Source organism: Carlito syrichta, unplaced genomic scaffold (assembly GCF_000164805.1).
Source record: "Carlito syrichta isolate Samal-C Ts95f unplaced genomic scaffold, Tarsius_syrichta-2.0.1 Scaffold301773, whole genome shotgun sequence".
Taxonomy (NCBI): Eukaryota; Metazoa; Chordata; class Mammalia; order Primates; family Tarsiidae; genus Carlito; species Carlito syrichta.
This window is the reverse complement of record NW_007245869.1, coordinates 370,587-397,681: the sequence shown is the minus strand read 5'-3', so window position 1 is coordinate 397,681 and position 27,095 is coordinate 370,587. Positions and strand designations below refer to the sequence as shown.

Here is a 27,095-nt window from a genome sequence, read left to right as displayed (position 1 = left end):
AGGTGAGTAGGAAAAGTCAAGGAAGAGGGCTTGAGGAAATGTAGGTAGGACAAGCAGGTGACATGTGAGACCATAAGTCTGTGACATCTTGGAGATGAAGAAATTCAGGACGATCAGAGAGGTTGAGGGATAATTATGTCCCTACTGAAACTGAGGGGAAAGGGATCCAAAAGCCTGGGTGGCCGAAGGTGATCAATTTCCGTGCAAGTTCAAGCAAGATGAAACCTTGCCGAGGAGCAAGGGGACAACGTCACTGATTCTGGGAGAGGGAGTGAAAGGCTGACATATATAGAGTACAGAAATTTTTGAGGATGCCAGTTTTTTCACATAATAATTATATGACTTATGAGTTGCTTAACTTCTCTAAGCTTCTGATTCTCTGCCTATAAAAATGGTAATGCCAAAAAATGGTTATGAGCATGAATTACTGAGCCAGACTGTCTAGGTTCAAAGTTCACCTCTGTCACTTTTTACTCGAAAGACTTTGAGCAGTTTATTTGACTTTCTGTGCTCCATCCCTCCTCTTAAAAATGGGAATATGGAAACAACCTATGAGTTACTACAAGGAAAGCACCCAGAAAAATGTCTGGCATTTTCAAAGCACTTAAGGGATGTTAGAACTTAGTGCAATTATAAATATTAACATATTCTATCTCCTAAGACTGCTGCAAGGCTAAATAAAATCATACATTTATGGGGTTAGTCTGGTGCTTGAGACATACAAATAAATCCTTAAATGTGAGATAGTCAGGTAGTGACAGTAATAGCCAATGGTTCTGGGATCGTTAGAGTATGTACGTACTCTTACATTCTCATTTTTGCCTAACAACAATATTAGAACATGACTACCACTGTCCCTGTTTCACAGATGGAGTAAACAAGTCCCAGTGAGTTAAAATACCTGCCCAAGGTTGTATAGATAGTCAGATAGAGCTATGGTTTATATTCAGGTGGCTGTAGACTCTAGGTGCCTAACCACTAGGATCTATTTCCTGTAATAGCAGCAGAATACCAACACTAACAGTGCCAGCAGTGACATATAAAATAACATAAAGCAATGACAAATGAAACATTATTGAAAAATGAATATCAGTCACAGGGAAGCAGAATTCTACCCCTTCCCTCCTGTGTTTTGAAGTAAGCCAGTTAGATAGAGAAGCTTATTTATGAAGGGTTTTGTCTTATTGGAAAGAAAACCTTGGTTTTAATAAAGACATGGAAGGAAAGGTAGAACTGGCTATGAAAAACACATGTAGAATATAAAAAGTTTAGCACGGTTGTTCCTAGATTTTTCTTTTCTTTTTCTTTTTTTCTTTTCTTTCTTTCTTTCTTTTTTTTTTTTTTTTTTTTGAGGCGAAGTCTCTCACTCTGTCACCCAGGCTGGAGTGCAGTGGCATGCTCACGGCCACACGCACCATGCCCTGCTAATTTTTTGATATACTGAAGAGATGAGGTCTCGCCAAGTGCCCAGACTGATCTCGAACCCATGGGCTCAGGCAATACTCTGACCTTGACCTCTCAAAGTGCTGGGATTACAGGCGTGAGCCACCGCAACTGGCCCTGTTCCTAGATTTGACCATGCAAGATCATACACTAGGGGCTTTTTAGAATAGAGAATGCCAGGTGTCAGAGTTTCTGACTTGGTAGATGTATGGGAGACCTAAGAATCTGCATTCCTAGCAAGTTCCCAGGTGATGCTGATGTCGTTTCTCCTGCAGTGGGATTAACTGGCTTAGCCTTACCATGCTAGGTACTCCCACAGGACATCACAAAAGGGACAGATATCACAAAAGGGACAGAGAGAAAGCAGATGGAGAATAAACAAAGTTGAATTTAGTGGAAACAAGGGGCTTATTTTTCATTACAAAGGGGAAAGGCAAGGGTAAGGTAGAAACAGCTAGAAGGGAAGATGTCCTCTAAAAAGACCAAAATTAACATCGATCATTAGATCAAGAATCAAAATGAAGATTTCTGGGCTGTGTTTTGATCATTCTCACTGACCAAATTCACTGAGCAACTGGCCATAGTTTTCTTGGGGACATTTAAGTAGCATGACACGGCATTAGTTGTGAATACAAGCTTTGTAGTTACACTATAAAAATTCAAATTCCAACGCTAACTTCTTGCTAGCTTTGATCTGGGGCAAGTTATCATTTAAATTTTATAAGCCTCACTTTCTCTGTCTGTATAATGGATATAATAAGTTTCCATCAAAGAAATATCATGAAAATGAAATGAGTCAATTATGAACGAGGACTGTGGCTCATAATAAATAATTTATAAATATTAGCTATCATTCCATAGACATTTTAAATAGATCTTTCAGAGAATGGTTATTCTTTGTCCTTTTCTTCAGAAATGACTTTTCTCTGATTAAATAATGTTAATTTTGTGACCATGGATACAGAGTTGTTCCATGTTAGACTGAAATTCTAGGAGCTTAAAATGCATGAAGACATGTAATGGGAATTCTATCTTTCATTCTGAAGTAGTACAGCATTGATTGAAATGCACCGGCCTCTTAGTCTGTGCCTCAATAGTCCATCTAAAATATCCAATGGGAAATAAGTCATCAAAAAAATTCACAGTTTTCTCCAAATCAATACCTAGCTTAGTAGCTTACCACCCTTTTCCCTGGACACTTACCACCTCTCTCTCTCTCTACCCCCCCCACCCTCCCTCTCACCCTCCTTCCCTGCCCCTTTCTCCCTCTCTCCCTCTCTTTCTCATGTGAAAATTCACACAAATTTTAAATGTTTTTTTATATAATCTATTTCCCTATATCTGTTGAAATATCAAAAATACATTTAATACTTTTGTTTTTGTTTTCTAGCTTCAGGTCAAATAAAAGTGATGGCAGCCACACAAGCATAATACAATATGCATAACTACATGTATATTTTACTGCATTCAAGGCAGTAAAATAAAGTGTTAGCTGGTCATACATTAGCTTTGGAGGGGCCTAAGCCACTGACTCAGTTGCTTCAAAGCAACACTGGATGGATTTATGCGGTGGTTACTACTGTTCTCTCTCTTTCTCTCTCTCTCTCTCTCTCTCTCTCTCTCCCTCCTTCCTTTCCTCTTTCTCTCTCTCTCTCTCACACAAACACACCTTTTTTTTCAATGAATCTCCTCTCTTGTATGCTCCTAGAGCACTCTAGATCACTTACAAGACTTAACTCATGTGGTCATATGCTTGTCCACCTCCACACTATTTGTTTGGACAATAGGTATATGGCACGTTCCTAGAAATGAACACCTAATTTCTTTTGTGTGAAGATTCTACATCAAGACAATTATAACTTTAACAGATCTTTCTTTTTTGAACTTTTGTTATCCCAAGATCTTGTTAAATCAATTGCCCATTATTTGTGCTTGAGCTTTAATGGAAACACACTGTTGTTTTAGGTATTAATTCCAGGAAGCTGGGTTTCTTTCATAAAATAACTGTAGGTTGAGCTAGAATTTAGAGTACCCTGCAGATAAATCCTCACTTGAAGTAGTTGCTGGGTTCAAGTACAAGGCCCAATCTGGCCTCATTCTTAAGTCTTCCAAACAACACTAGAATCTCCTGAAACTGAGGCACTGCCATCACACTGCCTGTTTATCACTTCATCCACAACAGCCTCTGAAAGCACTGTCTGAAACCACTGTCTCTGAAGCTCAGCTTTCAAAATTAAATAAGGTAGTAATGCTTCAGAGGTGGTATGGCGTCCTCTTAAAGAAACTTACTATTTATTAATATTTAATGTAGTCATGTATATTGCATTATGCTTGTGAGTCAGCCATCATTTTGATTTGGCCTAAAGCTAGAAAACAAAAACAAAAGCATTAAATATATTTTTGATATTTCAACAGACATAGGGAAATAGATTATATAACAGGAAACGTTTAAAATTCATGTGAATTTACTATCCCTAGTGCTAGTCTTAATGTTGACACACATAATTGGATCTCACAGTACCACAGCTGCCCTGAAAATGATATTCAGCATTATAGGGTTTTTTTTCATATTTATTCTCTAATCAAAAAGCTTTTCTAGCAATCAAACCCATGCAAATAAATAAATCCTTAAAGTTATTCCACAGCTGTGTTCTTTTCTATGGACCTAGTCCAGCACTAAGTAATATAGTGATTTTTTAAGAGACTAACATAGAATTTTAAGAAGCAGTAAAAATATTTAATTGGAGAAGTATGTTTAGTAAAAAAGCATATAAGTTGAAATCAGACATCCTGGGGTTCATAACCCAGCTCTGACTCTTACCATCTAGTGGTATTGAGGAAAATAACTGTGTTATTCTGTATTCAGTTATCTCATGAGTGAAATACGTATCAGACACCTGCCTTATAGAGTCACTGTGAGGGAGAAAGATGCTGTACATTTTTTAAAAAAACATAGTAATACACATACTTATTATTCTATTCAATTCTAATTTAATATGCCTCCTGAAATGGAGAATTAAAGTAATTATGAAGAAGATTTATGTTTCATATTCGCTCTAGTCTCACCCTAGAAAAACATTTTCTAGAAATAAATAACACCCCCCAAATAAATACTCATCCATTTTTTGGATCATTTTAAAATTTTTCATTTGTAAAAATAGGTTCTTGTAACATCAGGCAGTATCTATCCATCCAGATAGCTATATTTCTCTCTATATATATCAGTATAGATATATATCTCATTATTATATATTAAAATAAACTATCATTAAAAATTCTAGCAAATTACATTATTTTAGTAATAAATTAAACTGAATCATTGCTTTCACTGAACAAATCATCAAACCACATAGTTATTAATTAAATATATATATCACTTAACTTGAAGTGTTAAAGAGTAAGATATATCGTCATCAGACTGACATTTTATTTCATCTAAAGCCTTTCCCCTTATAATCAGCAGCTAAAGTACAGGCTTGGAAACTCACTCCTGGTGTGACTGTAAGTCAGAGACAGGCCATCACTAATTGGGTGGGGAAAAATAAAAAAGAAATATACAAACTAATGTGCAAAATCTTTACTATTCTGTGAGAAAATAATTAGAAAATGATGACTGCTCCTTTTAAAATTTTAGGACACCATTACAATCTCTGTGAAATACAATAAGGACCATTTACTTATTAAAGTTGCTGTTCAAAATAATAAACCATTTGAAAGCCACTTAAAGTTGTTTTCCTGGCAGCAAATAACATACTCAAATAAATTCACTTGGGTTATTTTCTAGTTAAAGCCTAATTTCTATGCTTTTCCTCTACTTGTCACATACACTTTCCTTTCTCTTTCAGCATGAAGTGATCATATCTCATGTCATCATGTTAAGAACACTGGCATCACTAAAGAGATTGCCAAATTGAGAGGCATAATAGTAATTGTGATATACAAGTGTTTGGAAAAGCAAACACAGCTGCTGAAAAACCTGCATGGAAAACTGCCTGATGTAGATGACACACACTGCTAGGGAAGGGAGGACGGGAGGAGAATGGGAGGCACGTGGCAACAAGCTGGGTACCTGGGCCACTATCAAGGGGTGGCGGTGGGATGGAGAGCTGGCCAGCTGAAAGCCCAAAAGTCACCTGCCTGCAATCTACTTGTGTAGCAAATCCTCAAATGTACTCTACGACTAAAATACAATGAAATAAAATAAAGAAAAAAGAAAACTGCCTGATGGTTAACATCCAATAGGGCCTGTAAGCAGTGAGCTTTGAAATTTCTAACTATATTCTTTTCTGTGACCCACAGTCATACACATCCTCGAGTATCAAGCCTTCCCCAAAAGGATTTTCCCAGAAGAGGTGACAGGAACTCTGGCGACTTGTCACTTCTACAGATGATATTCATTTTCCTTAAATTGATCAATCCATTTCCATTTGGGCAGTGGGTTGTCACTTAACAAGGATTCAGTGCTCCTCACCCCAGGTGTGGGACTAATTCTTTCCTGGAGGGTCTGCAGGAGTGGACTGATTCAGGCTGTTTAATCTATTTAATCTAATCAAATCAGAGCCTGGGTGCCTCCCTTTGTCACATCTGATGCTCCCACTCCCGTATTAAAAAAAGGAGTACACAGGCACAAGCCAGCCCCCTCGGTCCCTTGGTACATCATTAAGTTGTAAAAATGACTTCATCACTCACGACAGAGAAATTAGATGGCCTCAGTGGTGGCATATGGCAGCAGGAGAATCGCTCTACCAGCTGCCCACCTGACTCTCTTCTTCCTCAAAACCATGTCCCTCCCCTCCAGAAGCTGCCTCTGCACTGCGGTAGCAGAATGCTGCAGCAGCAGGAGAGACCAGAGCTAGTAAGGGCTGAGGGGATTGGAGAATGAAAGGACAGAGAGAAGCTTGTGTCAGCAAAGCACATGTAAACCCTAGAGACCCCTCCCCCGCTCAATCCAGCTATTCATCTGGTGGTAAAGGGTATTTTCTTTTGTCAGAAAAAGGAAGGCCTCTTCCGCATTACCCCAGATACCTAACCTATAGGGTCCACAATAGGAAGGCAGCTAGATGTTTGATCGGCAGCTAGATGAGTGAGATAGAGAAAGTCACCTTTGGCCCTAAAAGACTGGGTGCTTATAAACCATTTCCACAGGGGAAAGATGGTGGACCCTTGTAGCAGGCATTATGTTCATAGCCTGAATTATTAATTCACACAAAAGGAAATAATTCTCACTGGAGGGGTTAATGAACCTCTCATGGTAATAGATGTTGCAATAGATAGGTAAGTAGAGAGGAAACAATATATAGGTAGTTAGACAGTATGTTTGCACATATGTTTGATAATGGAGATTAGAAATTCATTTCCAATGTTTATTCCAATAAATAATTAAAGTACATCTTTACTGTTTTATATCTACGAAGGAAAAACAAGACCCAGAATAGCACAAGTAAAATTGCTCCTTTCTGGGCTTAAAACATGAAGATATTTTGTTTTAAAATGTCAGTCTTCTTCTCTTTCTGAAAAGTACCTTAACAAGGGATTTTTCATAATCAGGCAAGCCAGAATATTTACCTAAACTATGACAAATTTCATTATAATGAATGTAAACACACATTAATCAACAATTTTAAAATCATGTGTTTGGATTTGTTCAAAGAGTATATGTGTAAATTACTCTTTTAAAATAAGGTACATCAATGGAATTGTATCAGTCAAATCCCAGGGACCAGTCTCTTTCTTTTTGCAGACAAAAGGTCTTAACTACCCCCCTACCCCAGTCATGTTCAAACCTCTGCAATCTACTAAGAGCCTAAATTGCCAAGGAGGCTGACTGAACAAGTTCTAAATACCATATTTTCTCCTTCACAATATCACAGTATCTAAGTCATTATCAAAAGTATGGAATTTGCCTTTCTCAGAGAAAAGAACAGGACCACCCATGTTCTGGCCAAATAGTTTGGGAGCCAGTACACACACACACACACACATACACACATACACACACACACATAATATAATATGTTTCTCCTGCCAAAATAAAATCTAAGGATCCCTTGGGCCTGCTAAAGGCTTCTCTCTAATTCATGGATTTTTTCCCTGGATTTAGTACATGATAGATTATAATCATTCATTGAGAGAGCAGATGGCTCAGCCTACTTCAGAAAGTGAACTTTGCAATGAAGCACAGAGTATCAGGCAGAGCTGTTAAATTCCAGTGTAAAGGCAGTCTGTGGTCCTGCATTACCAGACACCTGAATTCTAGTCACAATCCATTTGTGACGATGGATAAATCACTGCTCCCAATTCTCTATTTCACTTCCTGCTCCATAAAATGAGAGGACTGGATTAGGTGAGACTTGTCCAGCTCTAATGTGGGTTCTTCCTGTTATAGGGAGGGCATTCATTGTAGGCTATAGTCACGTGTGATACTCAGTATCTTTGTTCAAATAAATATGTAATATATATAGATACATATATACACACACACATATACATATATGTATTTTTAAGCAAAAGTTGAGCTAGAAGTTCAATAAGTACCTGAAAAGACAAAAGATTTCACTAGAAATTGAACTCTCTTTAAATAAAGACTTGGGGATAGAAAGAAATAAACTTCAACAGAAAAGTCTAACCTTAAGCTTACATGGATTTTTCTAAGTATATTTATGCCTGACTAGAATTCAAAAATTGCATGCACTACTGAATTACTAGCACTCTTTATATTCTTGGCTAAAAATATTTTTAGGACAGCTTTTTAAAAGCCTTCAAATAAAATGTATGGACTTTTCAGTGAATAATAATTTCAATTGTGAATAATGTATATGGGAAAATAATTTTAAAAGGCAGAAATATGACCCATGAAAGAGACATTTTTTATCACAACTGAAATAATCCATTTGCATTAATAATACTTAAGAGAAACTTAAATGCCAATAAACTGAATAGTCACAGGGTTTTATTTTCTTCTAATTTTTTTTCAGTTTAAGATTTCATTAATAGTAAATGATAACAGTTGATGATTACCAAGTTCCAAACACTTCAAAGATCTTTGTACATATCATCGTGTTTAGCTGTCATAAGTTATATGAGGTAAGTACTTTGATTACTTCCCTTTTACAGAACTACCATCCAAGGCCAAAGGGCAGTAGTAGGAAACTGCCAGGGGAGTGGGGAGTGAACCTCATCAACAAGGGTGCCTGCATAATGAACATTTGTATACCCAACCCTGAATTGTACCCCAAATCTTCAACATTAAATTTTTTAAAAATATTTTATGTCATTCATCTATTAATAACACAATCAGAAGTCTGAACCTACACAGGTTGACTTTAAAGCCTGAATCTTATTGCTATTTTTTTAAATTCCCAAACACCTTGTTCTGAAGTTCATTTTATTTGTTCAACAAGTATTTATCATGGACCAGACATTCTTCTATAAGCTAGTAATATGGCAGTAAAAAAAGGGGGGGCGGGGGAACAAAACTACCTGCACTCACAGAGTTTACATTTTATTGAGGGAAAGAGAAACATTAAACAAACAGATAAAAAATAAAATATTGCTATGGCAGGTGGTGATAGTGCTATGTAAAAAAACTTACAGCAGGAGTAGGGAATAATAAAATGTTAAATCGGATTTAAATAATATCACCACCTAGATAAAGGCATGAATAGTCATCATGACACATTAAAAACATCATGTTGACCAAACTTCCTTTGATGCATCTGACTTTCTATGGTTATGCTTCTTGAAAAAAGAAAAGAAAAAGATAAAAGCGAGTTTATTCTCCCTCCTGTTAAATTCTTGCCCGGGTTCCTCACAGCCATTAAATTCCAGATAAAAACAGTCCTTGGCAATTTCATATTTGTGAATATCTGGATTATTATAAACTCATGTCCTGTATTATTTAAAGACAAAATTATTTTGCCCCCAACATTTCTTATGACTTTGTTAAATATGTCCTAATCTCAGGCCATTGCAGATTTTGTAAGCAATCTTCCTGTGATTCCCTGGTCTATGGTACTCCATAGAGGTGACTTAATTTTCCTGCCCCAGTTGTGCAACAGATCCTTAAGGAGAAACAAAGGAAACATGATGCCAGAGTCCTTCCTCCCCTGGGACTGAGTTAACCCCCACCCCCACCTCCACCCCTCTGATTCCCCCAGCTCCTTCTCTCAATGAGCAGAAAGGCAAGAGTACATAGAATCTGATCAGTGTAAAGGCCAGGAGTCTGTGTTCTGACAAAGAGTGAGGCTGTCTTTGCTTAATCAATAAAACTGAGAAGTCAAATCACTGCCATTTGCTTTTCCATTGAGAAATTTGCCAGCAGGTGTAACTAGGAGACCCTTTCTCTTGAGGAGCTGTGTCTACACACCTCAATTCCTCTTCTTCAGTTCCACCCACCACAGTGATAGCAAATGCTTTCCAAAGTGAGCTGCCTTTAGACCTAGAGAGAAAGGAATCTGTTCCCAGTATCCTGCCCAAGGGAAATCTCATTCTACTATGAGATGATCTATATGGAGAAGCATATTTGAAAGGATATATAATGCTTCTAGGTGGGAGTCTGGTTTTGCTCTGCTGCTTTTACTGTTTTGGAAAAAAATATCATGATAGAATATTTACATCTTTCAAACCAATTCTAATAGTCCCTCAGATTTTGTATTTAGGAAAAGGCTTCCAAAATAAAATTCTATGTAGCATTTGCAGGACTAGGCAGACATTCACCAACATGTTAATAATAGGTGTAAGGGGGGATTAAATTATTTATAATTTTTATTATCCGTTCTTATATATTTTTCATATTTATTAAATAATACTTTCATAATCAGAAAAGAAAATCTTACATATGTTCAAAATCTGTTTTTATATAAGGCTTCCACTGTATTTGCAATGTTTTGTTATATTAAAAAAGAGGGAAATATGTCAAAATCCTCAGATGTGAAAAGGAAGCTACTTTTATAATTTTCTATGTGTTCATAATATTTTACAATGAATTTTAATTTCATTTTCTCAGTTCTATAGTCCCAAATTATATATGAAAATATTAAATTTCCCTTCCTTGAACACTCACTCAAACGTAAAATGAATTTAGATCCAAACAAGAATTCTAAAATTTAGAAATTTTTCCTTTGAGGAAAATTTACCAAATAAATTGGAACCTGAGTCAACAACTGTGCTTTCATTATTGAACATGACGAAAAGATAGCAATGAGCTTTTTTTGTTTGTTTTCTTTTGTTGTTTTTTTGAATCAGGAAAACCTGCTTATTGACCTCCCAGTGTTACAAAGAGTGAAAGCTGGAGCATCCTGGTGTTTTTTTCCTGGCAGGAAAAAATGTTAGCATTTTAATATTTGGCAAGGAGAATATTTTGACTGTGAAAAAAACCTCAAAGGCACCACTATTATATTTTTTGACATCGTGTTGCGTTTTCTGCTTTTTTTTTTGGTGAATTGTTGGATATTTTCCTTACTGAAGTGAAAATACTTGCATGTATGTATGCATGGAGTATCTTTCTAGAAACTACTTATTTTGTTTTAGAAAATAATTTATGGGGGGAAAAGGTTGAAGGCACTATCTACTGAGGATTTAAACATAAAAAAGCCTAGTAATATATAACAGAATGTCTTCCTTAATTTTTGCTGCTTAATATCAATTGTTTCTTTGATTTATCACAACCATAAATGTGGGTTCCCTACAAAGTTTATGAATTTCGTCCTCCTTTTTTTTTTTTTCTTAAAGAATATTTTCTTTCCTACTTGGTCCCAGTGCCAACCATCTGTGTTGTCAGGTAAAGACATTATTCTTAATCTGTTACACTCTCCTCTTGACATTTTGAATAAATATTCCAAAATCCTCACCCTAGGATCTTTAAACCTAAAATAAATTTCCAAGAATTCCTTCCCTGGGCCCTGGGGACTCTGAGAAGCCTTGGGCAGAAAGGCACCTCCAGGGAAGGGGACTATAAGTGACAGAAGCCGCGAGATGGGGCCCGGGAGAGGAAGGGACCACCCAGGTTACAGAGGGAGAGAGACACTGACCATGACTAGGAAGGCACCCAGTCTAGGTCTTCTTCCTCTAAAATGAGACTGCTGGGGGGGGATGACGTCAGAGGTAGAAGGTCTGAAAGACCCAAAGCATTTGAGGTCTCTAAGCAGTAAGACCCAGACGCGCGGGTGCTGAGTTCTACGTCAGTTCAACAGCTCAGACTTAAAGCGCTTTTCGTCTTGTGTTTCGAGACACACCCAGAGAAGCCAACGAGGCTGCCCCTCGCCCTCCGGCGGCCAGGCTGTACTACTCCCTGGAACCCCCACTCCGTCAATCCTCGTGTCACCTGCTCTCCTGCTCGGGTGTCTCGTGCAGGTGGCGCACGGGCGCTCCTGGGAGCTGGCGCTAGGACCCTGGCTGCGGCCACCGGCGGAGGCCCCGGGCAGCAGCTGGGCGCCTCCTCCACACCCGCCCCTTCCCCGCGGAGCTCATTAACAGGTGGACTCGCAACCCGGCGCCCGCCTCCTTAGAAACAAATCCTTCAGACTCCCAGCACCATCTGGGCGGGCTCCCGGGCCTTCCGCGCGCCCTGCCAGGAGGTCAGCGCTGCGGGGAGTCTGGGCGCCCGCGGGGAGCGCGCGCGAGAGCGCAGCACGGGATGCCCGCCCTTTTTGGGTGCACCGGCCGCAGGGACCTTGGCCCGGCCTCTGCTGCCATTCCGGCGGCGAGGCACGTCGACCCATTCGCCAAAAGCCAGTTCCGCCACAGCAGAGAGGAGAAGGCCGCGTGCGCCCCATCCCAACCTAAATCCTTGGGGCGCCTTCATCTGAAGGGAGGCACCAGCAGCTCCAGACCCGAGAGGGTGTGTCAAGGGACTGAAGACCTCGCCCGGGAGTCCTCAAATCCGGCAGGACTGTCGTCCCGGTCCCCAGCATCCGCCGCCCCTTAGAGTCCATACCCCACGCCCCGATCCCGGTTCCGCCTGGAGCGTTACCTGTTGGCCGCCAGCCGAGACGCGATGTAGCCTCCCGGGATCTGGGTGATGATGTAGCCCCAAAAGAAGGAACCATGGATCATCCCCACGGTTTCCGGGTCCCAGTTGAATTTGGCTTTCTATGGGGAGGAGGCGGGTAGGAACAAAACAGGGAGGGAGGAGAGGAGAGTCAGTGCCTAAGATTCACCTGCAGGGGTTCACAGGCCAAAGAGCCCCCAGCGTGCGGGTTGCGTTTCTTACACCCCTCAGTCCCAGAATGCATAATTTTCGTTTCCGAACAAAATCTCCTCTTCCAATGGAAAAGAAGCGTGCTCGTTAACAAAATGGGTTGTGATTAGTAGCCAGTCTGGACGCCCTGGTTTTGCTCCCTGACTACTGTCAGGCAGGTCGGACCACATCAGTGAGTAAGGCCCCAGTCTTGGAAATTTGGACTCCTGAGGAAAAGATGTGTGGGCCGCATGGAAACTCCTGACCCAGGATCCTTTAGCGGATGCCGGCCAAAGGGGACGGAGTAGTGGAGTCCAGCCCTAGAGACCTCTATAGGGAAATTCCGGGCTAGGGGTGGAAGGCGACGGGCTAGGGGTGGCCAAAAGAAAAGGCCTCCCCGAAGAACCGGAGTGTGCGTGGGCCTGAAAGGTTTGGGGTCGCCCGGTGAATTTTAGAGAGGCGTTGACCAGGGGTTGTAGTAAGTACGGGCCGGGGATGTGTCTGAGGTCGAGATCTAACTGTCCTGACCAACCTGGGCGACTCCACAAGGTGAACCGGGGCGCACTATTTCCACCGAAACTGGGAGAGAGCATTTTTCCAGCCCGGAGAATGGGGAACCCCTTTCCTCCCTTCGAATAAAATTTTGTAACCAATTGTATTTTGCGGGATCTCCCGGACTCCCCGGAGATCAGTGGCTCTCACCTCTTCCCGTCCAGAACGGTCCCCAATTTCTCCTCCCAGCCCTTGTTTAGTCTGGTTTATGGTCGTTCAGATCTCCAAACGAGAAGGCCGGACCCACGAGGTTCTGTGACCTTGACGTGACCCCCCCCCCCTCTCTAGTCTGACTCCATGCGCCTCCCGGATTCTCGCAGACCTTTTTAGAGACCCTCAGCTGAACCCGCTGAGGACAAGCACAGCTGACTTGATGTGTGTTCGATTCTGATCACTAAGAATGTGTTGGCGGGGCTTCAGGGAAGTCAGGGGAAACCCCTAACGAACATAACGAACTCCTCCGAGGACAAGGGGAGCATTTCGATTTTGATTCAGCGGATGTGATTAGCCACCGACTTCTGGTATCAAGCCACGCTTCACAAAAGCCTGGTCAACTAGATGCTGTCTTCCACTTGGCAGATGAGCAAGGGAAGGGCCGGACGGCAGCGCGGAGAGAGAGGTGAGAGCGCCACTGCGGTCTTTCTGGAACGCCAGCGCCGGAGAGGGGCCTCCCAACCGCCCCCATGCCTCCCTCTTCCAAGCCTCCCTCTTCCTGCGGGGACACCGGGCGCCAACAGGTGATGTGGCTCGGCGAGGCCACGCGGCGGAAGGGCGGGCGCGGGGGGCCAGCCGTGCCCACCTCCTTGATGACCTTGCCCCCGCGATGGATGGTGCTGTTGTTGACCATGTCCACGATGGCCACGCCCAGGTTGCAGCGGATGCCGAAGGAGATGCAGAAGCCCAGGCCGCTCATGATGGCGATGATGTAGCGGCGCGGCAGGCCGAAGCACGTGCAGTCGCACAGCGGCGCCTTCTTCTCCGGCACCTCCAGGGGCTTCCCGTCCTCCGTCAGCTCGATGGTCTCCCCGGCCTCCTGCTTCTTCTCCAGCACCCTGCGCGGCAGAGCGGGGGGCGGGGTGGGGAGTCAAGGGCGCGGCGGGCCGGGCGTTCCCAGACGCCGGCCACTTCCCATCCTCCAGGACACTGAAGGGGGCTGGGGGCGGAGGGATGGGTAAGGGGGGAGGGCCACGGACCTCCCCTCTCCCCGGGAGGTTAGGGGGGTGGGAAGACACCGCTTTGAGACCTCCCCTGCTCTGCGTTCTGCCAGTCCCCTCCCCGCGGAGGCGTCCTTCAACTCTTAAGACCTTCAGCCCTAAGACCGCGAGTACCAGTCCTCTGGGGTTCTACCCCTTGGTGCCTCGATTCGCAGGCACAGGCCACTTGGGCGGGGTCTGCAGTGTGTGAGGGAAGGAGTTACAGGAGCCCCTCCGGCACCTGTGTAGACGTTTCCCCTACCCCCAGCCGGTATAATCCTGCCACCCAGCCTCCCGAGGGCCGCTCCGCTTGTGCGTCAAGGCTAACACGGCACCCGCACCACCTTCTCCATTTTGGCCAAGTGAAGCCGTCCGGGATGGGGCGCCGGGATCCCGCCCCCCAGCCGAGTCCGGTGGCCCTGGGAGTAAGGCCTCTCCGGCCAGTGCCCACGCGAGGAAGGCCTGGGGACGCGCTTCGGAAGTGTCCAGTGCGTTCCCTCACCTTCCTCCAGCCCCAGGTGCAAGCGCAGTGATTTTACTCTCGTGTTACACATCACAATTTTGGGCCTTTTTCTTCGAGTTGGAGACAAAGACCTCCGCAGCATATGGCCGACACCTAAGCTTCCTACTGCCAGAACATGAATAATTAATTATTTTCAATCTTGCGTCATTACTATCTCGGTGACAAACACTGAAAAATGTCAAGGTCCCATGTCCAAAGCCGTAAAATGCGACTCCCATACTTACAGACGCGCCCCCAAAAGCAACTTGTGTAAGATGTTTCACACCAAAATGAAAAATTTCACTTAAAAAACAATTTTTGCCATAGTATTTCATAAGATTTCAGGAACCTGATTCGATTCTTTTTCGGCTTTGGTCCTTGGAAGATGGGGGGAAAGGGGAGGAGGACGCGGGCGGAAGGAATGGGTTTTCTAAATGGTGGTAAAAGCGTTCTAGTCCATAGCCTATCCGTGAAATTTTTACTCAAAAAAAAAAAAAAAAGTAACGTGAAAGGTAACACTTCCGTAGTCCCTTGAGATCGATTCTTTCCATACTTAACAAAGAGCCTCTCCTTTTGCAACTTGAAGATCTTTTTCCAATCCATCATGTAATTATTATTTTTTCATCTGTGCCCTTTTAAATGCTATATGCAAGCACAATTGTTCTCTCTCTCTCTCTCTCTCTCTCTCTCACACACACACACACACACACACACACCCCACACGTGAAGCAAGTGAGATTTTTAGATCAATTCCAAGAATGCATAACTTGGAACTTTGCTGACAAGCAATTGGAGGCTACCAGAAAAGAATGTCAAACTTACAATTTCTGGCAAAGATCACCTGGGGAATAGATCATAAAAGGTATTTGTGGTTAGGTTAATGCTCCCCCTCAAAGTCCAATCACAATTTTAGAAAATATTGCAATTCATTTATACGTGGGTGGGGGGAATCCAACCAATGTTATTTTATTTCTTGTTTGTTTTTTTCATTGTCTTTATACACTCAAATATGCAAAGTTGAACTCTGCCCCTGAACTCGCCACCTGATGGCAGTTCAGGTGGGAAAGAACAGCCCTTTGGAGGGTGGCTGCGGGACTGCAGGGCCCTTGCGGTACCTACTGCCGCATAGAAGCATCGCTGTGACCACACGAAGCCCACCAGAACGGAAAAGATTCGGAAAACTGGGAGGCGCTTTGGCCATTTGGGAGCTACATTTCTTGTACATTGCAAAACCTTCTGTTTCCCAAATGTGAAAATTAGTGCTCTCTTGGAATCGTTTTTTCCTTTTGTGTCGGCCCTCCCTTCTTGATTTAACCCATATGATTTTTTTTAAAGAAAACTGTATTTATGTAACATACTGGAAATGATTTGAAGTGTGTGCGATTTTCAGCATAATTAACATAGAGACTACATGAGGATAAAACATTTTAAAAAATAATTTCTAGCGTTTTCACAGTAATTTCGCTGGTTATCTTTATGGTTGTTCTTGCAAACACTATGTCATTTCCCATGCAAGGCATAGACTTATAAGAAAAAGAAAATAATTTAAAATGCATATACATTGTTTCAGGTACAGAGGGAGGAATTGCTTCAGCTATCAATTATTGATATATTTTGATTCTTCTTCATTCAGTACAGAAGATTCCACTGGGGGATTCTCTACTGTGGCTTTAAAGCTGAGATTGAGTTTGTTTTTTGTTTTTTGTTTTTTTGGGTTTTTTGGCTATTACTCTTTGGAATTTTTGGTGAATTTTTAGAGGGTTGTATTTATTTATTTGTCTGCATCAAAGAAATTTAATTTAGGGTATCTATAAGCACCAACAGAAATGCTCTGAGCAGGTGCGGGTCATTTCTTAGTTGTAAAGAAGATAAATCCTGGGTAGTAAAGAATGAAAACCCACAGATGCCAAAGCAAAAAGATCTCTCTCTCTCTCTCTCTCTCTCTCTCTCTCTCTGTCACACACACACACACACACACACACACACACACCAGACACGTTCATTTAGTGTAACATTCCTGCACTAATAAGCAGGTTTCCAGAGCAGCCCCCACTCCATCAATGGGCAACAAAAACACTTTCCGATCATATTACAATCTCTTAGAGCAAGCGGGGGTTTACGGAAATGGCCCTGCAGGTTTGTTACATGCTGAGCCAGGTAAGCACGGGTTTGATTTCCCTTACCTGTAGATCTGGCCGAGGGATTTTCCAGCAAAATTCTTTAGCCCCTCTTTTCCCGGGGCCAAAATCCTTTGTTTTACCGACTCCATTCTTGCAAAGACTGTTGCAGGCTCTTGCCAGACTTAAATAAGGATCACTATGAAAGGCGAGAGTTGTGCATATTGTCTGAATCGCTTCAGGTAGTTGTGGGCTTTTTCTTCTCAGCAGAATTGGTGTGTCTCCAGCAAGAACGAGAGTGAGAGAGGGAGAGAGAGTGAGAATGAGAATACAACAGAATAGCTGCATGCAACCCACGGGTTTCCTAATAGGAGAGTTGGTAGACACAATCAGAAAGTCTCATTGGAAGGGGAGGATCCGGTGGCAAAGGGCGCACGCAATGCCATGGTATTTGGGTGGATGCAGATGAATCCTTGTCCTGGAAGTCGGTCCACTGAAAAACAATGCGAATTCCCGATTTGGAAGGCTTGTTGCTCTCAAATCTTCTGGCTTTTAAACGCAGGGACCAGACTATCACAGAGCCCTTGTGTAAGAGCCAAGCCAAAGGGATAGCAGTTTTTAAAATGGTGTCTTTTCTGGAAGGAGCAGAGCACATTCAGAACTCATGGGAGCGTCTCAGGTCTCAGGTGAGCCTGTGCTGCTAATTTTTCCTCCTTGCCCATGATCTCCTCCTATCGCGCCGGCGTAACTCTGCTCTGCGGTAGAGTCGAATTAAGATGGAGAAGGCTTGCTGCTCTTTGAGGGCGTGAGTAAATAAAAGATACACAGTTCTGATTTGGACAGCGTCAGGGAAGTTTTTTGTCCTCCCCCACCCCCACCCCCCACCCCCAGCACGGCTGACAGCGCCCGTCTGACAGCGCCCGTCTGGGCTCGTCTCGGCAGACTGTTTCAGCACCACGGACAGAGCAAGTTTCAGGAAAAAGGGGAGACCTTTTGGCCAGCAATGTTGCCAACTTCCTAAGGGAGCTGGGCGGATCGCCCTGCCCAAGGACCATACTGGGGCTCTTCAGGAACGGATGCTATGGAAACCATGTGGGAAGATGTCATCATCTCCAGAGTTTGCAGGGAGAATGGTGCATTTAGCTCTGCAAAGGAAGAAGACTTTATTAAATATTGACAAGTTACTTCTAGTTTGCTATGTCTTGCCCAGCCTGCTGATGCCAGCTCTCACAGTATTGCAGGGAAGAAAGATTATAACATATTTCACTGATGTTGATGATATTCCAGGACACCTGGGATCCCTTGAATATGAAATATATGTGCATAAAATACATAATTATATTGTACATGTATTTTTTAACCCTTAGTAGGAAGCGAGGGAAGAAAGATGAGAGGGAGGGATAAGGAAGACAGACAGGACAGCGGGAGAGAAAATAAGGAAAAGAATAGCTGTAACCTCAGTGCGCTTGGTTAAATAAAAGGCAGTTTAATATACATTCTTTGGAATTTTAAAATTGATTTAACAATTTACAGCAAACTATTGAAAAATCAATATGCTAATGAAGCTTATGGCTATACTTTGCACTCGCCAACAAATTATAATTGATACTACTTTTAAGATTTGTTTTCAGTTTACATATATTACATTCAAATCTTATATTTTTCTTTGTATTAATGTGATTACTACTTTTCATATGAATCACAAACCTCTTAGATGCTATTCAAACAAATGCTTACAAAACAGATTGGCCTTGAACCACATTCTCAAGGTCAAAACGATGAATGCTTTTTACGCCAACAGAGGGAGTCAATTTTTACCTAGGACCCTGGGACCAAATCTCAGAAGTATAGATCTAAATACAGAGACAAGTAAGAATATTCCCTGAATAGTTTAAATAATACAATGGCTATGTATTCAATGAATGAATAGCTGAAAAAAAAGTCAAAAGTAGCTAAAACCATCAGCCATTATTAAATTTGAGAGTTGTCAAATTGTATTCCATTATGAATTATAATAAAGAAAAGGATAATGGTGATATATTTATCTTATTTTGATAATCTATGCTGAATTGTGTATCTTTAATACAACAATGATTTGACTTTCCTAATACTCTGGAATGCCTTAAAGTCATATCTATTCCCAAGGAAGATTAAATATGAAGAGAGAAAAAACTCATTAAACTATCTCCTTGCAAGCAAAAGATTCAAGCTACTCAGGACAACTCATCTAGATGTTTTTCAAAATGTCTATGGTTTCAAAAATCTTTAGTGACTAAACTCAATAAATTTTACTTATTAGGAAACATCCATGATTTTGAAATTCTGGAAATTTGTATGAAAATATAAATTGTAACAAATATCTGTGAAGCTGGGATGGTGATATAAAAATAATTTTCCTAAACACACCTACTTAAGTTGCACCACAAATGACTAGTGAGCTAAACCACCAGTAAACATAGTAACTATGTCTTAACTATACATATATAAGACACTATGCAATATAAGTCCAACATTTAAATATTGTTTCTAGAGTAAGATGATTCTATTCACTTTTATTGAAATTAATGTCATCCAGCTCTCTCCTCTACTCTTTTGCAACAGAGTGAGTGCCTAAATCAGAATAACTGCTAATATTGATTTATTCATTCTAAAAATACTCATTGAGTGCCAAGAATTACACTAGATCTAAGAATGTCCCTGAGTGATCTCACAAGCTACATGGGAGAGATACACACAAATACAATTGCAAACAAGTATTGGTGAAATTAGACAAGTGACCCAGCCTGGGAGTGAAAGTATACAGAAAAAGATTTTGGGAGGCAAGACTTCCTTCTTTTGTCTTAGTACTCTAAAAGAAATTTCACCCTATAGAGATAATGACAGCCCAGTGGAGTAGGGTCGTGGAGGGATAGTGATACTTGGAGATTATCCCAGCCAGAGAAGATGCCTTTAACAAAATCACAAACAAAGAAGAAATGGTGTATGTGAAAATTTACAAAACTTGTTACTAGGCTACCTGGGACTGAAGAATGTCATTTAGGCTGTCTTTTTACATTAATAGCTGCACCCAATGTAACAGACATATATTTAGACACCATTTGCTAACCCAGCAAATTTTCTTCATGTGTGATCCCAAATTGCAAACATTGAACATGTACTTTTGTGACCCTAAATTCATCAGATTTATCTTTATGCAAATAAACCCCAGTAGTTACACAGGTGGCATTAATTTAGGGATATCAAAAGAGCCTCCTTTCTCTGGACACTTTCACCCTCAATATCATACATCCAATTTTAACTATGCCTTAAATTGCATCGTTAAACAAGTTTTCCTCTAGGGGAAGAATTATCCCTCCTTCCAAACACTGTGAACAATAAAAGGAGGAGATTTCATTGAATCTCTCTCATGTGTGTAGCATATTACAATTTATAAATGGCTTTCATTTACATGATGATCTCATTTATCCCTCATAATTATTCTTTCAACTAAAATAGTTTTATTCCCATGTTATTGAGGAGGAAAGTAGGATTTAAAAATTGTGTGAAGTAATGGAACTGGTGATGAAAAAACAGCACAGCTTAGACTAGTTTTTCACTGTTTAAAGTCTTGTTAAAATGCAGATACTGGTGTAGAGTGGAACCTAAGAGTCAGCAATTCTAACATGTTTCCAGGAGTGCTTGCCTGAGCATTTTTGAAGATCAACAGCTTAAATTATGGAAAGTAATATCAGCTGACCTAGATTTGGCTTCTGATTTAACTAATAATAATCCCCGTAACTTTGAAAGAATCATTTAACACTCCTAAACTTCACTTTTCTTATTGACACAAACAAAAGCTTGAAGTGGGTGATCTCTATCATCTCTTCCAATTGGGAAATTCCATGACTTTTTTTATTGCTTTATTCATTGATGTAAACCTCTTTTTCTTGTTTCTTTCATCCTAAATTTTTGTATTATATTTGAGTTAAATTATTTATAAAGCTGAGAAAGACACAAGAATATAGAAATGTGCTCTTTTCTGAAAGCTCTTTTTATACATTTCAAAAAAACCTACTATTAGCGTTTTACTATGAGTAGATATTAAGTTTTATATGAAATTATTTACATAATTATATTCACAGGATTTTTTTGAGATGTACATAAGCTGCTATCCAACAGCAATGTGATTGGTTTACATTTGTTTATGTCTCTGAGGAAACACTTTTGAGAAATCATCTAAAAAAGTCTTGCAAATATTGCCCTCTGGTGGAAGGATATGTTAATATTTTAGAAACAATTGTCCTTAATTACATAATTATCCCTACTGCTTTCTTTCTTACTTTTTGAAATTCTTTTAGGTATTTGTTAATTGAATTTACATCTACAGTTATGAAGTCTACTTTGTGGACAACACATTTTCTATTGCTTGCATTTAGAAATAAGTTGATTGTCTGAGAATCTCTCAGTTAACCAAAAAGTTACCACTATAAGGAAACTTCACTCTATTAAGATTTAGAAAAGTTATGATAATCCCATAGGAAAAAAATGATTTAAAGTTTTAAATCCCAATAGAATAAATTGTCATAATTATATAAACATTTTGAAATAGTGATATAAGTTTGATAAGTTTCCCTCTGCATCATCAAAAAATATTTTTAAAGTCATCATATTTAAGGTTATTCAATCATTATTTCTAGGGTATTTTTAAGCAACTTCATTTCAGAAAAATACCTTAAGCACATCCCTCAAGGTGGTGCCTATACCTATAGACTATACCTATAGTCCTAACTATTGCAGAGGTTGAGGTAGGAGTATACCTTAAGCTCAAGAGTTAGAGTTCAGCCTGGGCAGAATAGCCAGAACCCTACCTCAAAAAACAAAACAAAACAAAACAAAACAAAAACCTCAAGATTACTGATTCTGGGGCTATTTTGAATGCAAAATCTTCTCTTTATTATTTCGACAAATATTCACTCAACAGGTATTTTTGCCTACTGTGGGCCAGACTGTTCTTTGGGATATAGTAAACCAATGAACTTAGCAGTTGTATAGCTTTTATAAGTAGAGAGCTCACAGTCCTAAAGAGAAAACTACATTTAAATGATTTTTTTTTTACAGTATAGCTTTATTTGACTTTGACTTCTCAGTAAATGTTCACTCTAATAATTACACACTTCTCTCAGGTTGAAGCTATAATAAACTCTGATTCATCAGTGATGTTTTTCTTATCAAGGGTTTTTAAGCAGACAATCTTTAGTTCAGATTTATTTTATTTTACTTTGCAGTGTTAGCCTCAGAGCTAATATCTAAGAAATAGTCATTGCACAATTTCTTGAGAGCTGAAAATAGAAGAAATAATTCAGTTTGCTTTAAGAACCACTTCTGGGGCAGGTGAGACCTCATCTCTACAATAAATCAAAAAATTAGCTGGTCATGGTAGCACATGCCTGTAATTCCAGCTACTTGGAAGGCTGAGGCGGAAGGATCGCCAGAGCCCAGCAAGTCGAGGCTGCGGTGACCAGGAGCGGCCACTGCACTCCAGTCTGGGTGACTGAGTGAGACTCCAACTCAAAAAAAAAAAAAAAAGAACCACATCTGTGTACATAACTCTGCATTGTTCTATTTACTGGCCTAGAGTAAAATATCTTTTGATTTCTCTGAGATTTGCCTGATTTAAAAAACTGAAAGCAGAAAGTCTTAAATACATGTACATTGTTACCTTAAGTATATATTTTAACTACCACAAATAATCATATTTGCAATGTGTCCTTTTTGTGTGCATCTTCTCTGTATTTATAAGTTACCATAAGAAAAGTCTTTCTTCAATGTAATCAAGGGAAAAATGTTAATTCACTACATGCCACTGTGCCTTGGTAAAACACAAGTTTTAAAGTGAACGGAGATCAAATACTTCTCTTTTGCTGCCAGAAAAGTATTTCTAATATTGAATTCCATACTATACAAGTAGCAATTTATGGTAAATTGTAGTAAGACTTTTGAAACATTGGCCTCTTTAAATTCTGAAAAAACAAAGTAGAAGGTATAATTGCATAAGAGAAAGTTAGGGAAAAATAATAGAAAAGATATACAAATCTATAAACAGAATATAATAAATATGCATTTAAGTATAAAGGAGATCAAAGCCGAGATAGTCATGACTTATGGTATTTGTTACAGGTACACAAATAGACTGAATGATAAATAAAATGATATATTATTTGGATATGATAAAAAGCATACATAATTAAAACGTCTCTCTCTTCGTGTCCTGCAGTGATCCTATACTATTTTTACCATCTTGGGTTACTGATTCTTTCTTTGGCTACCATATGTTTGTCATCATGGATTCTGGAATACTATCTCTCTGGAAGAAAAAAAAAATACAAAATAAAGCAGTGGTAACTGTGCTGCCCTCTAGTGATGAAAATAAAGTATTTTCTGGAGTTAAAAAACTGACCTAAAAGATATATTTAAATTATTAGAAAGTAAGTGGGTAAACGTATTTCCACCTATGTTATAACCCCTTCTAGTCAATACTTAAGACAGTTTGAGTTGGATGTCCGATACTTGCAACTGAGAATATCTTCATATATGAGCTTGAAGATGGACATATAGATGAATGAGAGAAGATAGAATCAAGATTTAAAATATAAAGTTAAACACTGGAAAGACTGTAATCCCGCGCCTTTGGGAGGCTGAGGTGAGTGGATTGCCTGAGCCCGCGGGTTCGAGACCCGGTTGGGCAGCGAGACCTCATCTCTACAATAAATAAAAAAAATCAGCCGGGCGTGGTAGCACATGCCTGTAATTCCGGCTACTTGGAAGGCTGAGGCGGAAGGATCGCTGGAATCCAGCAGACAGAGGCTGCGGTGGCCGGGAGCGGCCACTGCACTCCAGTCTGGGCGACAGAGTGAGACTCCAACTCAAAAAACAAAACAACAACAACAACAACACTGGAAAGAGAGAAGAATTATGTAAGAGTAATAATAGACACAAATATTAGAAAGGCAGAATAGACTCAGACAAAAGAAAACCTTGAAGCTCAAGGTTAATTTAATTACACTTTTGCTTAAAATTTCTAAGTTATGACTACGTGCCTGGTCTTTTGCTGAGTAACAGTGAAACAGTGATAAGTAAGACACAGATGTTGCCCCCAGATAACAAGATTTTAAATAAGAAAGTTAGACTTTTTCTCAGGGATAGTTCGGAAAAATATTGTTTAAAATTATGAGCAAATAAATAAGTTGGTCAAGCAGAGTAACATTCTTAGAAGTTAAGTCAGGCAACCATGTGATACATTGTGTAGAGAGGTGGAGGCAGGGGTTCTGGTTCTGAAAGTGACTGTTGCATAGTCTTTGTGTCAGCTGATCAAGTATTTTAAAAAGTCCATCCTCTTTCCCATATGATAGTCAGACTTTCAACTTATTTAGAGGTGAGGGAAAATTACCCATATACACATAGGTAACACACAGGAACCAAAACTAAGACAAGGGTATTTTGCTTTATTCAATTTGAAAATCATTGATTCAAATAACATTAAGAAGTGACTCCTTTGGGCTAACATAGTTTCCAATAAGCATATTTTCTTTACCCCTAGTCAATTCTCCCATTTCATCCCAGTTATAGCACCAGATACTGGAAAAACAAATAAAGGAACACACTTATTGAATGAGTGGACAAGGAAAAAAACATGTCAATGGCAAACAACATCAATCAACACCCTTACTCTTCCTTCCCTTTGGGCCAAGTAGAAAATGCTCAGCACTGGCCAGGCATGGTGGCTCAGACCTGTAATCCCAGCACTTTAGGAGGTGGAGGTGAGAGGATTGCCTGAGCTCAGGAGTTCGAGATCAACCTGAGCAACATGGTGAGACCTCGTCTCTACAATAAATCAAAAAAATTAGCCAGGCAGGGCGGCACATGCCTGTGGTTCCAGCTACCTGGAAGGCTGAGACAGAAGGATCGCCTGAGCCTAGAAGGTTGAGGCTGTGGTGGCCATGAATAGCGTGCCACTGCACTCCAACCTGGGTGACAGAGTGAGACTCCGACTCAAAAAAAAAAAGAAAAGAAAAAGAAAATGCTCAGCACCTACAAATGTCCTCCTAAGAACAGATGATGCTAAGAGTGGAGCTGATGTGACTGATTTCTCTTGGATTAAGCGTTGAAAGCAAACAGATACTTATTATTTGGCCATTTGTTTTTTGTGTATGGTTTTTTGTTTGAGAAAGCCTCAGGGTTCGAATAGGTCTTAAAACAATATCAGGCCATGCAAAATGTGTAAAACTATAGCCCCACCATTTGGGAGGAGCTCAGTTTTTTTTTTTAAATAGTATTTTCTATCCAAGAGGCTATATGATATATACATATTACACACATTATAGGAAGGAAAAATTTTGGTAATACAGAAATTAAACACTATTCTGACATAGTAAGACAATACAAAAATATCAGATCCAGAATATATTTTGTTTTTAAATGTCTTTATTTTATCAAGGTAATATATATGCCTAGATATAAAAGTTAAATATGTTTTTATAAAAAGCAGCGATCCATTGACTCATTTTATCTACTAAAAATTCTTGCTACTGGGAGGCTCCACTTTGGTTGAGAAGATTAAGTAAGAGTGTGTGTGTGTGTGTGTGTGTGTGTGTGTGTGTGTGTGTGTGATAAAGGAGTGCTTGGCACAGAATAAACCCTACATGTTTCAGCTACAATGAATACTGTTGTTAGCTGATTTCCAATTTTTGATGCTTCTGTTGACAGCCTTCTATGAAGGATGAAGAGTTAAATTTAATTCTGTCTCTCTGTTCTTCCTCTCTTTCTCTTTCTCTCATGCACACACACACACACACACACACACACACACACACACACCACTTCCTATCCTCCATTCTCTCCTATTTTTGTTGAAATCAAAATTCTATGCTTATATAATGACTATTATAATGTTAAGCACCCATCCCGAAGTTACATAATTCAGTAGCGGAGTTAAAATTCCAATTCAAGTAATTCACTTCCTATTGCTCTCATCCAAATCATATGGTTACTTTGCATTCTTCTTCGATGACTTTTCTTTTCCCCAGGGTTCATAATTGCTTCTTTCTATTGGTTAATGTTGTTTTCTTAAGGTTCTGTGCTTCTGTCATAAATCCACCTATTAAGAGAACTACAAAGTTTGCTTAATATAATCAAACACATCTGTTAACCTGCCAATACCGTGGTTTTTTTCACTAGATACTTTTCTTCTGGAGCTCTCTACCCTGCCACTTCATTCAGAACTAAGCTCTCAAGTACTGCTACACAGTTGTTGACTTAGTGTCCTCCGCCAACATCACCCTAAGAGATTCCTCTACTTCTCTTCTGTGTCACCTCTTGCTTTCTGAATCTCATGTCTTTCCTGGATTACATACTCTTGTAGTTTCCTAAATAGAAGACTGGGAAGTAAATTATTTGAAAACTAACATAATTGAAAATTGATTTTTTTCCTACTACCACTTTTGATTGACAGCAGTTGTGCCTTTATTAATTCCATTATTTCCTGATCATTTTGATGGCTTTGCCCATTGTTTCTCACCTTCTAGCATTTCTACTCCATCGGCTGGTGGCATTCAGATTTCTGAAGCCTTGTATATGCTTTAAAAAAATTCTTCCACGGAGACTTTATGATGCTGTACCTCTATTGCTATGACAAGTTATGACATATTAAAAAGATGTTTTGTGGTACTGTGTTTGTCACTCAGAGGCAGACTATTTCACATCCTTCAAATCTGGAAATGTTCTCATTGAATCTCTTTAATAATTTCCTCTTTTTCAGTTTCTCTATTCTTTCTTGAATCCATGCTAGCTAGATATCAGCCATTCTGAAATGCTCTTCAGTTCCTAAAATATTTTTATCTCCAATTGTTTATTTGTTTTGACTTTTATTTTTGTACATTTTCGCAAACACGTTAATTAATTTTTAAAAATTCTGGTGTCATATTTTTAATTTCCAAGACTTTATTTGCGTTTCTTTCTTTTTTTCGATAGCATCTTATTCTTGACTTAAGATGCACTATCTTTTCTGCCTTAAAAAAGTTAATTTTTATTATTACTATTTAAGTTTTTTTTCTGGTCCCTGCTTCCACTCATTTTCT

General features: G+C 39.9%; 1 protein-coding gene across 1 annotated transcript in view; it reads right to left on the bottom strand.

Moving 5' to 3' along the window:
- Nucleotides 1–18,038, bottom strand: part of SLC17A6 (solute carrier family 17 member 6) — a 41,876-nt gene extending 23,838 nt beyond the window's left edge. The window contains exons 1-4 of the mRNA XM_008055199.2: nt 17,885–18,038; nt 17,050–17,846; nt 13,971–14,223; nt 12,413–12,531 (exon numbers count right to left, since the gene is read on the bottom strand). Coding sequence (XP_008053390.1) covers nt 12,413–12,531; nt 13,971–14,223; nt 17,050–17,135 — 458 coding nt within the window. The 5' untranslated portion in view covers nt 17,136–17,846; nt 17,885–18,038. The remainder of the gene's footprint in view (nt 1–12,412; nt 12,532–13,970; nt 14,224–17,049; nt 17,847–17,884) is intronic.
- Nucleotides 18,039–27,095: the final 9,057 nt, after the last annotated feature.